Source organism: Arachis hypogaea, chromosome 16 (assembly GCF_003086295.3).
Source record: "Arachis hypogaea cultivar Tifrunner chromosome 16, arahy.Tifrunner.gnm2.J5K5, whole genome shotgun sequence".
Taxonomy (NCBI): Eukaryota; Viridiplantae; Streptophyta; class Magnoliopsida; order Fabales; family Fabaceae; genus Arachis; species Arachis hypogaea.
The window spans coordinates 14,344,250-14,356,642 of NC_092051.1; the positions used below are offsets into that span (position 1 = coordinate 14,344,250).

The window sequence follows — 12,393 nt, forward strand, 5'->3', positions numbered from 1 at the left end:
CAAACTGATATGGGCTCAACTTGCTAACCCGCCCCGCCAAAGGGCGGACTGGCGGGCCGGCCCGCCTCTTTTTTTTTTTAACCAAATTTTTTTTATGATAAAATTAAATTTAACGCACTAAGAACTAACAATTATTTTATTTTATAATAAAATTATTTCATCGAATTAGTTTTTTAATATATAGAGTAATATTCTAAATTAATTATTAATCCATAAAAAATTATAATTAAGCATAATAATTTTTTTTATTGAAATTAACAATAATAAAAATAACCTAACAAATAATAAGTCTCAACTCTCAAAGTCTCAAACTGTCAAACATAAGTGCATAATAATAACAAAACAAACATATAATCCACACATAAATCTTACTATAATTCAAACAAAACACAACATAATTCATAAATCAACAAGATACCCAAAAAAACTTTAAATCAACACACATAAATCAATTATCAACTTCTAAATCAACAAAATTTGAATCTGATCCAGAAGTTGAAACACCGCCTCGCCTAGCACCTTGAGGATTCACATCTTCACCTTCGCCTTCACCTACAATTAGAAGAATACCCGAATTTAGAACAAGATATAAATACTTAAATGTCATATAAATATTAAATTAGTAACTAACAATGTAATTACCATCAACAAATCCTTTATTCCAATTGCGAGTACAAATCACAGCCTCAACATTTTCTGACAACATTCGACTTCTATATTTGTTAATGACATGAGCTCCAATACTAAAGGCAGATTCCGATGCAACCGTAGTAATTGGAATACTCAATAAGTCACGTGCCATGATTGATAACTTCGGATAACGACTCTCATATAATTTTCACCATTCCAAAACATCTAAATCTTCAAAGCAATCCTTTGACAAAAGTGGCTCCTCCAAGTATGTATCAAGTGGATTCTTTCCACTAGAGACCTCAGCTTGATGGTTTCGTTTCATCAATTTCTATCAAAATAGAAATAATCACATCTTGTTAGGATAGAATAATGACAATTAATAAGAGAATTTAAATATGTTAGACATTAGTACATTACTTACGCCAACAATCGCAAGTCGCTTCTTGCTTGCACTTTCAGGGGTATGGGCCATGGATGAATATTGATTACTAGGTCTTTGTGCTTGAACAGTTGGAAGAGAATTTTTGTCATATTTTTCAAAAAGCTTATATAATTTCTTTTTCACATGTTCCACCTTCCCTTTTGCAGTCTCAACATCAATCTCTTCATACATAAGCTCTAAAGTAGAAATCTTAAGTCTAGGATCAAGAATAGCACCAAATGCAAGAATGACACTATACTTTTCCCAATACTTCTTAAATTTGTTCATCATCTTTTCTCCCATGCTCCTTAGAAGCTCATCTTCACTTCTCAAACTTCCCATCAAAACACATTGAATATGATAGACTTGTAGAAAATACAAATTTGAAGTAGAGTAAGATGTGCCAGAAATCAAATTAGTAATTTCATAAAAGGGGTATAAAAATTCACATATCTTTTCAGCTCTCCCCCATTCATCAACCGAAGGACAATACTTATAAGCAGGCACGGACCCACCTTCATGAATGGGGGGGCACTTGCCCCCAGTGACATTTGATATTTTTAAACTCAAAAAAAAAAAAAAAAATATATATATATATATATAATATGCCCCCACTTTAAATTTTAAATGACCCCACTACAAATAAACTAAGCCCAATTATTAAAAGTCTAAGCCCATTTTATTTTTTTATGATTTTGACTATTAGTTAACCTAATTAAATTTAGTCTTCTTCTGTTTTTAAATCCTAGCCGTCACTCATTTATTCTCTTAAACCCTTTTCTTAGTTTCATATTTTCAATCTTCTTTTTCTATTCCTTGTCTAGTGGTCATCTTCTCTTCATCAAAAGGTAAATTTTAAATTCTCTATTTTATTTTATATAGCTCTCTATGACTCTATGTATCTTTCAATTTCATTGTTTCTCTTTTTGATATTTTCAATTGCAAATTTTAATTCAAACAATTATAGTTTAAGTATTAATCTATTTTTTATTCTTTTCATGAATTTATATATTTTATTTTATTCTCAATTTAGTGATCCTTATTATTTATTTGTTTATCTTTCGTTCTATTCTATTATATGTAATTAGATTGCATATAAATTTTTAAAGTGAATTGATCAATTTACTAATTTAGAATATATATTTTTATTTTTAGAAATAGTAATGGAGAAATATTTCAAAAGAAAGCTACCACTAGAATCTGAAGTCACTCCATTAGTCTCTTCTAATAAAAAGAAGTTCTTAGAATTCAATGTGGAAAGTCTGGTAGCTGATCCTGGACAACGACCCAAAATTTCAAATTATGATCCAAATGACAGAGATGAAGTTAGACGAGCTTATTTGCAAAAAGGTCCTTGTCAACCAAGAGAACATGATTTTGCACAAACATATTTTGGAACTTCTCTCCGTAGATTTAATGCTGATTGGTTTGATGAATTTGGCAATTGGTTGGAATATAGTATTTCAAAAGATGCTGTATTTTGTCTTTGTTGCTATCTTATGAAACCTGATGGTGCGAGTGGTGATGCTTTTGTAAAAGAGGGCTTTTCAAATTGGAAAAAGAAGGAGCGATTACAAACACATGTTGGAAATCATGATAGTGCTCATAATCAAGCTCGAAGAAAATGCGAAGCACTCATGAAGCAAAAACAACATATTGAAGTTGTTTTTCAAAAGCATTCAGACCAAGCTAAAAGAGATTACCGAACTCACTTAACAGCAACAATTGAGTGCATTAGGTTCTTATTGCGACAAGGATTGGCCTTTCGTGGTGATGATGAATCGCACAATTCAAATAATCAAGGTAATTTTTTGGAGCTTCTTGACTTTCTTGCTCAACATAATACAGAGATTGATCGTGTTTTCAAAAATGCTCGTGGAAACCTTAAGCTAGTAGCACCTAAAATTCAAAAAGATATTGTTAGAGCTGCTGCAAGTGAAACTACTAAAGTTATTATTGATGATCTTGGAGATGATTTATTTGCTGTTTTAGTTGATGAAGCTCGAGACATCTCTGTTAAAGAGCAAATGGCTGTTTGTTTGCGGTATGTGAACAAAGAAGGGATTGTAATGGAGCGATTTCTTGGCCTTGTCCATGTTTCTAGCACAAATGCGTTGTCATTAAAAGTAGCTTTGGAATCTTTATTAACAAAGCATAATTTAAGTTTAGCAAGAATACGTGGACAAGGTTACGATGGAGCTACTAATATGCAGGGAGAATTTAATGGCTTAAAAAGTTTGATCTTGAAAGAAAATGCTTGTGCTTTTTATGTTCATTGTTTTGCTCACCAACTTCAATTAGCACTTGTGGTTGTTGCAAAGAAACAGGTCGAAATTGCACTACTTTTTAATTTGCTTGCTAGTTTGTGCAATATTGTTGGAGCTTCTTGTAAACGTAAAGACATGCTTCGTGAAAGTCAAATGCAAAAGACAATTGTTGCATTACAAAATGGAGATGTTTCTAGTGGGCGTGGCTTAAATCAAGAAACAACATTGAAAAGGGCAGGTGATACTCGATGGGGCTCACATTATGGTACAATACTTAGCTTGATTTCTATTTTTTCTTCCGTGGTAGAAGTTCTTGAAGTTATTGAGGAAGATGGAAATAATCCTGAACAAAGAGCTGAAGCATGCCAATTATTGAATCATATTCAATCTTTTGAATTTGTATTCAATTTACATTTGATGAAAAGTATATTAGGAGTTACTAATGAGTTGTCTCAAGCTCTACAAAGAAGTGATCAAGACATTATAAATGCTATGACATTGGTTAAAGTGTCCAAGCAACGATTGCAAAGTATAAGAGACGATGGTTGGTCCTCTTTGCTCAACGAAGTTTTACTATTTTGTGATAGTCACAATATTCTTGCTCCAAATATGAATGATATATTTGTAACACAAGGAAGATCAAGGCGCAAAATCCAAAAGGTCTCAAACTTGCATCATTTTCAAGTTGAATTATTTTATCAAGTGATTGATAGACAACTTCAAGAGCTTAACAATCGTTTTACAGAGGTAAATACTGAGCTACTTCTTTGTATAGCTTGTTTGAATCCAAGTGACTCATTTTTTGCATTTGATAAGGAGAAGTTGCTTCGTTTAGCTGAATTTTATCCACATGAATTCTCTTCTACTCAAATTTTGGCACTTGATAGTCAACTTGAGAATTTTATATTGGATATGCGTCTTGATGATCAATTCTCAAATATAAATGGAATCAGTGGACTATCTCAAAAGTTAGTTGAGACAAAAAAGCATATTGTTTATCCATTGGTATTTCTTCTGTTGAAATTAGCTTTGATTCTACCTGTGGCAACAGCATCAGTTGAAAGAACATTTTCTGCTATGAATATCATAAAGAGTCGACTTCGTAATCGAATGGGAGATGAGTGGTTGAATGATTGTTTGGTTACATATATAGAAAGAGAGACATTCAATCAAGTTGATAATGAAACAATTATTCAACATTTTCAAAATATGAAAACAAGAAGAGAAGTACCTTCAAGATTTGAAGCGAAGAAAGTTAGCAGCTAATGTAATTTTTGGTTTTTTTTGTATTCGAATAATTAATGTGCACTTTTATATTTTTAAATTTAAATTAATATATATTTTGATAATAATGTGTATTATTTTTGCCCCCCCACCATAAATTTTCTGGGTCCGTCACTGCTTATAAGCATGGTCGGTTGCCTTCAAATACTCAAAGGCCTTCCGATACTTGATAGCACTTTCGAGCATAATGTACGTAGAATTCCATCGAGTAGTAACATCTAGATGCAACCCACTTGTAAAAGTCAAACCCTGAATCGCTGAAACACATTCTTTAAACCTTATCATTCTACTCTCCGATCCCCTTACATATTTCACACTTTTCCTAATCTTATCCAATGCATCATGAGCAATTTTTAATCCATCTTGCACAATAAGATTCAAGATATGAGTAGAACAACGAATATGAAAGAACTCCCCATCACACAACAACCAATCATGCATATTTAATGTACTTTTCAAATGATCTTGGCATGTATCATTAGCAGATGCGTTATCTAGTGTAAGAGTCATAATCTTCTTTTCAATTCCCCATTCATTTAAAAGCTCAAAAATCTTGGAAGACAATTCAAATCCCGTGTGAGGAGGAGGCATATGACAAAAACTCAAAATTTTACTTTGCGATTTCCAATTCAAATCAACAAAGTGAGCAGTTAGGCATAAATAACCCTCTGTAGTGATGGATGTCCACAAATCAGAAGTCAAACAAACTCTATTAGGAATGGCTAATAAAGTACTTTTAAGCTTATCTTTTTCCCTTAAGTAAATTTTCAGCACATCCTCCTTAAGAGTATTTCTAGTAATTAGGCCTAGAGTTGGACTGATGTATTTTACCCAATTCCTAAATTTCTGATTATCAACAATAGAAAAGGGAACATCACAATCAATCACAAAGGCAGCAAATATCTCACGCGATACATGATTATCTATCTTGAGAGCCCCCATTTTATTTTGCATTTCTATCAAAGTTTGACCAATATCCTCGAAGTCTATTTTCACGCACCTGTCCAAATGACGCTTAAGTGTCGATGTCCCATATTGTTTACCACCAGCCTTAAACTTCTGTTTGCATCCATCACATTGAGCACGATCTATTCCATCATCACCAGGTCCAAGCTTTGTGAAATATCTCCACACATCAGATGTTGTTGCCTTCGTCTTTTTCTTTTTAATATCTTCAGTCGTTTCAGATCTTTCCATATTTTCAGGATTTTGTGTTGCATTCCCACCATCAACTTCCATAGAGACAGAATTATCCATTGCAGAATCAACAGCTCAATCTAAATAATCTCAATACATAAAAATATTTAAATCAGTCAAAAATATTCAAACAATAATCAAACATAATCAATAAGTAATTCAGTACTAACTAAATAATACCCAGTTGCAGAAACATAATCAAATCAGGCTGAAAAATAATATTCAAACATAATCAAACAATAATACCCAGTTGCAGAAAACTCAAATCAGGCTGAAAAACAATATTCAAACATAATCAAACAATAATACCCAGTTGCAGAAAACTCAAATCAGGCAGAAAAACAATATTCAAACATAATCAAACAATAATACCCAGTTGCAGAAAACTCAAATCAGGCTGAACAAATTGACATGGAAAAATAATAACAATAATAAGTAATAACAGTAACTGATCTTGACTCTTGAGAATGACGATGTGAGGAATCAGAAAATCATTTTTGCTAAGATAAACATCATCATCAGATTTGTCACATACATATTCACTTATTCAGCAACTGTAAAATGTAAATCACTTACTAATAGTAATGGCAGAGCCGTCGAGCAGAAAGAGGAGGAGAGAGGAGCGATTCCAGGAGTCCGCCAGTCACAGAACCGCCGAGCAGAGGCGCCGACGAGACAAAGCTGCCGACGACAACAGGAGGAGAGAAAGGAAGGCGAAAGGCAGAGGCGCCAGAGAGGAGCGAGTGAGGAGGGAGCCGGGCTGCTGAGGAGTGAGGAGGAGCGAGTGAGGAGGGAGTGGGTCAGCGAACGCCAAAAGGGATGAAGGTTAAAGGTCTGGCTGTCTGGGGTGTGGGTGTGGCTGAGCTGAGTGACCGGCGTTACTGCATTAAGTCGGGTGTGGCCGTGTGGGTGTGGCTGAGCAGGAGGCACCGAGGCGAGGCAGTTCCGCAGTCCGCAGTAGCACCGTGTGGGTGTGGGTGTCACGGGTCTGGGTCTACCGAGGAGTGAGAACAGACGAGGGAGCTAAGCTGTTGAAGGATGAAGCCGGGGGTCAGGGTCCGTCGGTCTGAGGTCTCGCCATCTCTGGCATCTCAGGGAGTCAGGGTCAGCCGGTCAGGGAAGCTGGGAAGGAGGAGAAGGGACGAAGGGTTAGGGGGGCTAGGGCCGGCTGTTTGTGGGAAGGAGGAGAAGGAAAACCTAATTTTCCTATTTATATATCACTTGCAAATTTACGGAATTACCCTTAAAAAAAAATATGTCAGCCCGCCCCGCCCCGCCTTGGCCCGCGGTTTTGGCGGTGCGGTTTTGGCGAGTTCAAAATCTCGCCCCGACCCGCCGTTTTTGGCGGCTTGACCCGACAGATTCGGCCCGTTTCGCCACCCCTACACGTGAGAGTTCGATTTTATCTGTGAAATTTTATAAATATGTAATATTATTATATAATTTAATGAGTATGTAAATTAAAAATTTAATACAAATAATATAATTATTTTATAAAATAATACAATCGTCTCATAAATAATATAATTATTAAATGTTTAAGTTTATATAAAAGTTTTTATTTAAATTAATAATACAAATATAAATAAAATATTATATTGATATATCACTAAAATAGAATTAATTTTTATATAAATAAAAGTATTAAATTAATAATTAATGACTTTGGCTCAATAGTAAATAGCTTTTATACTAAATGAGAGGTTTTTGGTTTAACATCTATTTATAGAGATGTTCAAATTCAAACCGATACAATTAAATCGCTTATCTAATTCAATTCAAACCGAAAATTTAAATTTGATTGGATTCTATTTTTTGCAAACCGTATGGATCAAATCGGATTTCAGATCTACTTCGCAAAACCGATCCAATCCAATTTAAACCACATAATGTGCTATAATATTATTATTTTATTATTATATTTACAATTTTACTTATAATATACTTAGTTTGTTATATATTTTTATATTATTCATGTATTATTATTATTATTATTCAATAAATATTTTATAATCAAAATAATTTTTATTTTTTTTATTTTAACTAACTTATACTTCTATTTTTATTATTATATTATTGTTAGTTTTTTAAAATATTGTTGAGACTTATTATATTATTTTTAATTATTTAAAATTTGATGTTGAGACTTGTTATATATATTTAATTTTTGGGTAAAGTATATTTTTTGTCCCTGAAGTTTTAGAAAAGTTTCAAAAATACCCCCAAGTTTTATTTTGTTTCAATTTTGTTCCAAAAATTTTCGATTTGCATCAGATATACCCCTAACGGCTAATTTTACAAAAAATTTAAGACCAATTCAACAACAATTTCATAAGAACAACCCTTAATACAAGCAAATCAAACATAATTTTCATGCATTATTGTTAGAACGGTCTTAATTTTTTTTGAAAATTTAGCCGTCGAGGGTATATTTGATGCAAATCAAAAACTTCTGGGACAAAATTGAAACAAAATAAAACTTAGGGATATTTTTGAAACTTTTATTAAACTTTAGGAATAAAAAGTATACTTTACCCTTAATTTTTTTAATTTATAAAACATCAAATCAAATCCAATCAAAACCACTTGAAATTGGATCGGATTATTTTTTAAATCATCTAATCTAAATCGTACCGCAAGTAAAATTAGTGTTCAAATCAAATGAGTTTTTGACTTAAAACCGATCCAAACCATACCACGAACACTCCTAGTTGCTACCCCTAAATACAATACAATTGATGGAATATGTTATGAGAGAGTTATTATTCATGGGTGACCAGGGGCGGAGCCTCGTACATTTCAAGGGGACAATGCCCTTTGCCTTTAAAATTTTTTATGTATATAGTCTTTTAATTTTTACATTGCCTCTTTTTAATTTTATTTTTCTCCCTTTTAAAGTTATATTTTTTTAGAGTAAATGCCGAAAACGATCACTGAATTTTAAATCGCTATCCAATTTGGTCTTCCACTTTAATAAGTGACTAACTAAATCCTTGAAACTCCAAAATATGCATCTCTATTAGTCCCTTAGAGAAGTGCTGTCTAAACGTCGATGACATGGAACGTGAAGTGGCAGATGGGCATTGGATGAAACAACGTTGTTGAGAGAGGGACGCCCTAAGCATGTGAGAATAACATCGTTTCAACATCTTCTCCTCTTAGAATAAATTATTCACACTGGTCCCCCCATTATCAACGTTTCTCCACCTTCCTCCGCGCACATGGCGTACATAAACTCACTCAAGGAAATCGGCCACTCTTTCCACCTCTTTATTCAGCAAGACAGGGAATTAGCGGTAGGAGGCGACGCTGCCTCTCCTCTGCCTTCTCCTCCGGTAAAGGCTCACCTAACGAAACACGCTTCTCCTCTGTCTTCTCTGCCTACTCCAATTCTGGCTCCCACCTCCACTTCCACTCCAACGAAGAATACGATGATGGCGAAAATCCTCATGCTCTCCACGACCACGACTTGTTCGGTCATTCTTCCCCTCTCCATGCGGATCTCCTGCCATTCGAGGAGGGAGATCATGAGCTTCCATGGATCGGGATGGGGATAGAAAGCATGCAGATGAATTTCATGAAGAAGCAACCAACAGCTTTAATTGTGTACCAACAGAGGCCAAAAATCATGAAATCGTATATATAGGTGAATCATCTTCTTCGTATCAACTCTATCCGCAGCTCTACGATCCATATGGTGCTCTTTCACCCTCCGCCTATGATGGATCTTATCTGCCATAACATTCCCACCACCTTTCTCCGCTAAGCCGTTACTGCCACCACCTTCCCCTCCAAGAGCTTTCCTGTGGAATTTTCTCAACTTCTTCGACGATGACGGCAATGAAAAGTACTATCCTCAAACACAGTACACTCCATTCGTGACTCCAGGGAGGTTCGAAAGGAGGAGGAAATCTCGATTTGGAAGATGAAGATTACTAGCACGAGGTCATCAAGAAAGTCCATGGCGATCACAAGTTCATTGACGCTCCTGCTTCTGTATCTGAATCTGCAGCTTGAGCAAGAGCTTAACAATTGGACTTTCCAATTCTCTAGTTGGATAAGTGCTCAGAAAGATTATGTGAGAGCATTGAATAATTGACTGATGAAATGTCTACTGTATAAACAAGAAGAAACATCTGATGGCATAGTTCCCTTTTTGTTATATGTAACCGGTGGTCGAAGAAGAGAAGACAAGAATTTGGAGATAAGAATTTTATAATGGAGGATGGACTGATTTGGATATTATTAAGTAATTTTGGGTACCAATTTGAATCACATTCAATCTTCGTACACATCTGCATACAGCTAAACGTTCCATGTCATTGACATTTAAATGATACTTCTCTAAGGGACTAATAGAGATATACGTTTTGGAGTTTTAGAGATTTAATTGGTTATTTATTAAAGTGGGGAACTAAATTGAGTAGTAATTTAAAATTTATAGACCATTTTGGATATTTATTCTATATTTTTATAGAGAAATTCTCCACATACAAGCGTTTTCCCATACAAGTCATTTATTTCTTTTTCTTTTTCTTTTTCCATGCCTCCTCTTTTTCTTCTCCTTCTTCTTCTTTTTCCGTGCCTCTTCTTCTTCTTCGTTTTTGAAGTGTTTCATCTTCATTGTCGTGTTTCTTCTCGTTCTTCTTTTGATTTTGCAACATTATGTATTTTTTTCTTTGTTTGATTTTTTCCTCCCAAAAAGAATTATGAGAATATGAAATAAGAAAATGAAGAAGAAGAAGCAGCAGAAGATGAGGAGGAGAAAGAGGAAGAGTTCTGAATTATGCATAAGGCGTACTTCAACGAATTTTGGGTGTATTTTAAATCCTTTGGGTGTATTTTTGTAATCCTTTGGGTGTATTTTTGTAATCCTTTGGGTGTATTTCTATAATCATTTGGGTGAATTCCTGTAACCGTTTGAGTGTATTTCTGTAACTATTTGGGTGTATTTATGTAATCGGTTGGGTGTATTTCTGTAATCGTTTGGGTGTATTTCTGAAGTTCCATTATCTTCAAAACGATTTCAAAGATTGATTTCAGAAACCATGAAAATCGAGAAAAAAACGAAGCAAGAATACCAGCGATAAACGCAGATAAAACAACAAATGAAAAGGCAAAGAGAGAACGCACGAAGGAGATCAAATTTGGCAAGAAACTCATTTTCATGGAGGAAGAAGAAGAAGAGTAGGAGAAGGAGAAGAAGAAGGAAGAGGAGGAGGAGAAGGAGGAACGCGAAGCACGCCATGAAAATCGTATATGGGTCAGCGTGCTTTTTGTTAAGTTTCTCCCAACTTATATGACTTGTAAACCAAATGACTTGTATGTGTAGCACTCCTCATTTTTATATTAGCCTCCCTGTAGAAACTAATCTAACTCCTATCCTATTGGTGACACCATTATATTATTGCACCAACTTCATCATGCGATGAACAGAAGCAACAGATCAAAGTTAACACTTAAGAATCAAGACTCAAATTTGAATATTGATCGAGACTTTGAAATGTATAAGAGCATTATGATTATAATTAATCACTAATTCACACACACAAAAAATATGAGGAGACTTTAATTAATTAACATGTGCTAGAGTATATGTTAGGTTATCATTTGAGTTTTTTTATGAAAATATGTAAAGTTTAAGTTTCTAACATATATGTTATGTATTTATTAAAATAAAAAATTTAAAATTTTTTTACAAATAATAAGCTTAATATGTGTTCTAAGACACATTTTAGTTATTGTCTAAAAATAATAAAGATAATAAAGATAAAAAAATGTTATAATATGTATTGTAAAACATAAAAGATACAATTACCTAATTCAAATATAATTTTACTTCAAATTAAAATCATTTCAGCAATAACACCACTATCACTACTATTATTATTATCGATTTTTAACTTGGCTTAAATCATTAAAATTAACAACTCCAATTCAATTATCAGTTACACAATTCAAATTATAAAAAATGAACAATTTTTTTATATAAAAAATGAAAGTAAGAGGAAGGTTGAAGATTGAAGCAATGGAGAGAATAGAGTAGGCGCAATTTAGAAAAAAAAATGACGATTCCATAATGAAGGAAAGATAGAGGCGAGGAAGGCAACACAATAGAAGTGAGAAGATGAAGAAAGACAAAGGCAAGTTAGACAACAATGGGGATGGTAATGGCGAAAGACAAGACAGAGCAGAAGAGACGAAGAGGAAAAATATTCTGAAAGAGGAGTAAGGGAAGAGGAAGACAAACTTATAAGGTGACGTGAAGAAGAGGAAGACATATTGGTGAAGACAAAAGGAAGGAGAAGAGGGCGACAATGGCGCAGTAAGTGGTAACAAAGGAAAAGGACAATGGTGAAGTAAGAAACAAAAAATAGAGAAGGAGAAAAGAGGGATTAGAGTTATAGATAAATTTGACATTTAAAAAAAATTAGAGTAAAAATATAAAAAATATTGTCTAATAAATTGTTCATCTATGTATGTCTCAACACTTTGGTAGAATGCTAAATACATGTATTTAATATTTATTTGTATATCATTATGTCTATCAGAATTTATATCTCAACAACTAAGTTTTTAATATTTTACAGT

At 33.7% G+C, this 12,393-nt stretch overlaps 1 protein-coding gene across 1 annotated transcript; it reads left to right on the forward strand.

The window, feature by feature from the left end:
- Nucleotides 1-2,217: 2,217 nt before the first annotated feature.
- LOC112756715 (uncharacterized) lies at nucleotides 2,218-4,587 on the forward strand. Its single transcript, XM_072220384.1, has one exon. It carries the CDS (start codon nucleotides 2,218-2,220, stop codon nucleotides 4,585-4,587), a length of 2,370 nt encoding a protein of 789 aa, XP_072076485.1.
- Nucleotides 4,588-12,393: the final 7,806 nt, after the last annotated feature.

Bases quoted from the DNA above. Each gene is read 5' to 3' on its own strand.
- LOC112756715 (XM_072220384.1), top strand. From the start codon at position 2,218: ATGGAGAAATATTTCAAAAGAAAGCTACCACTAGAATCTGAAGTCACT.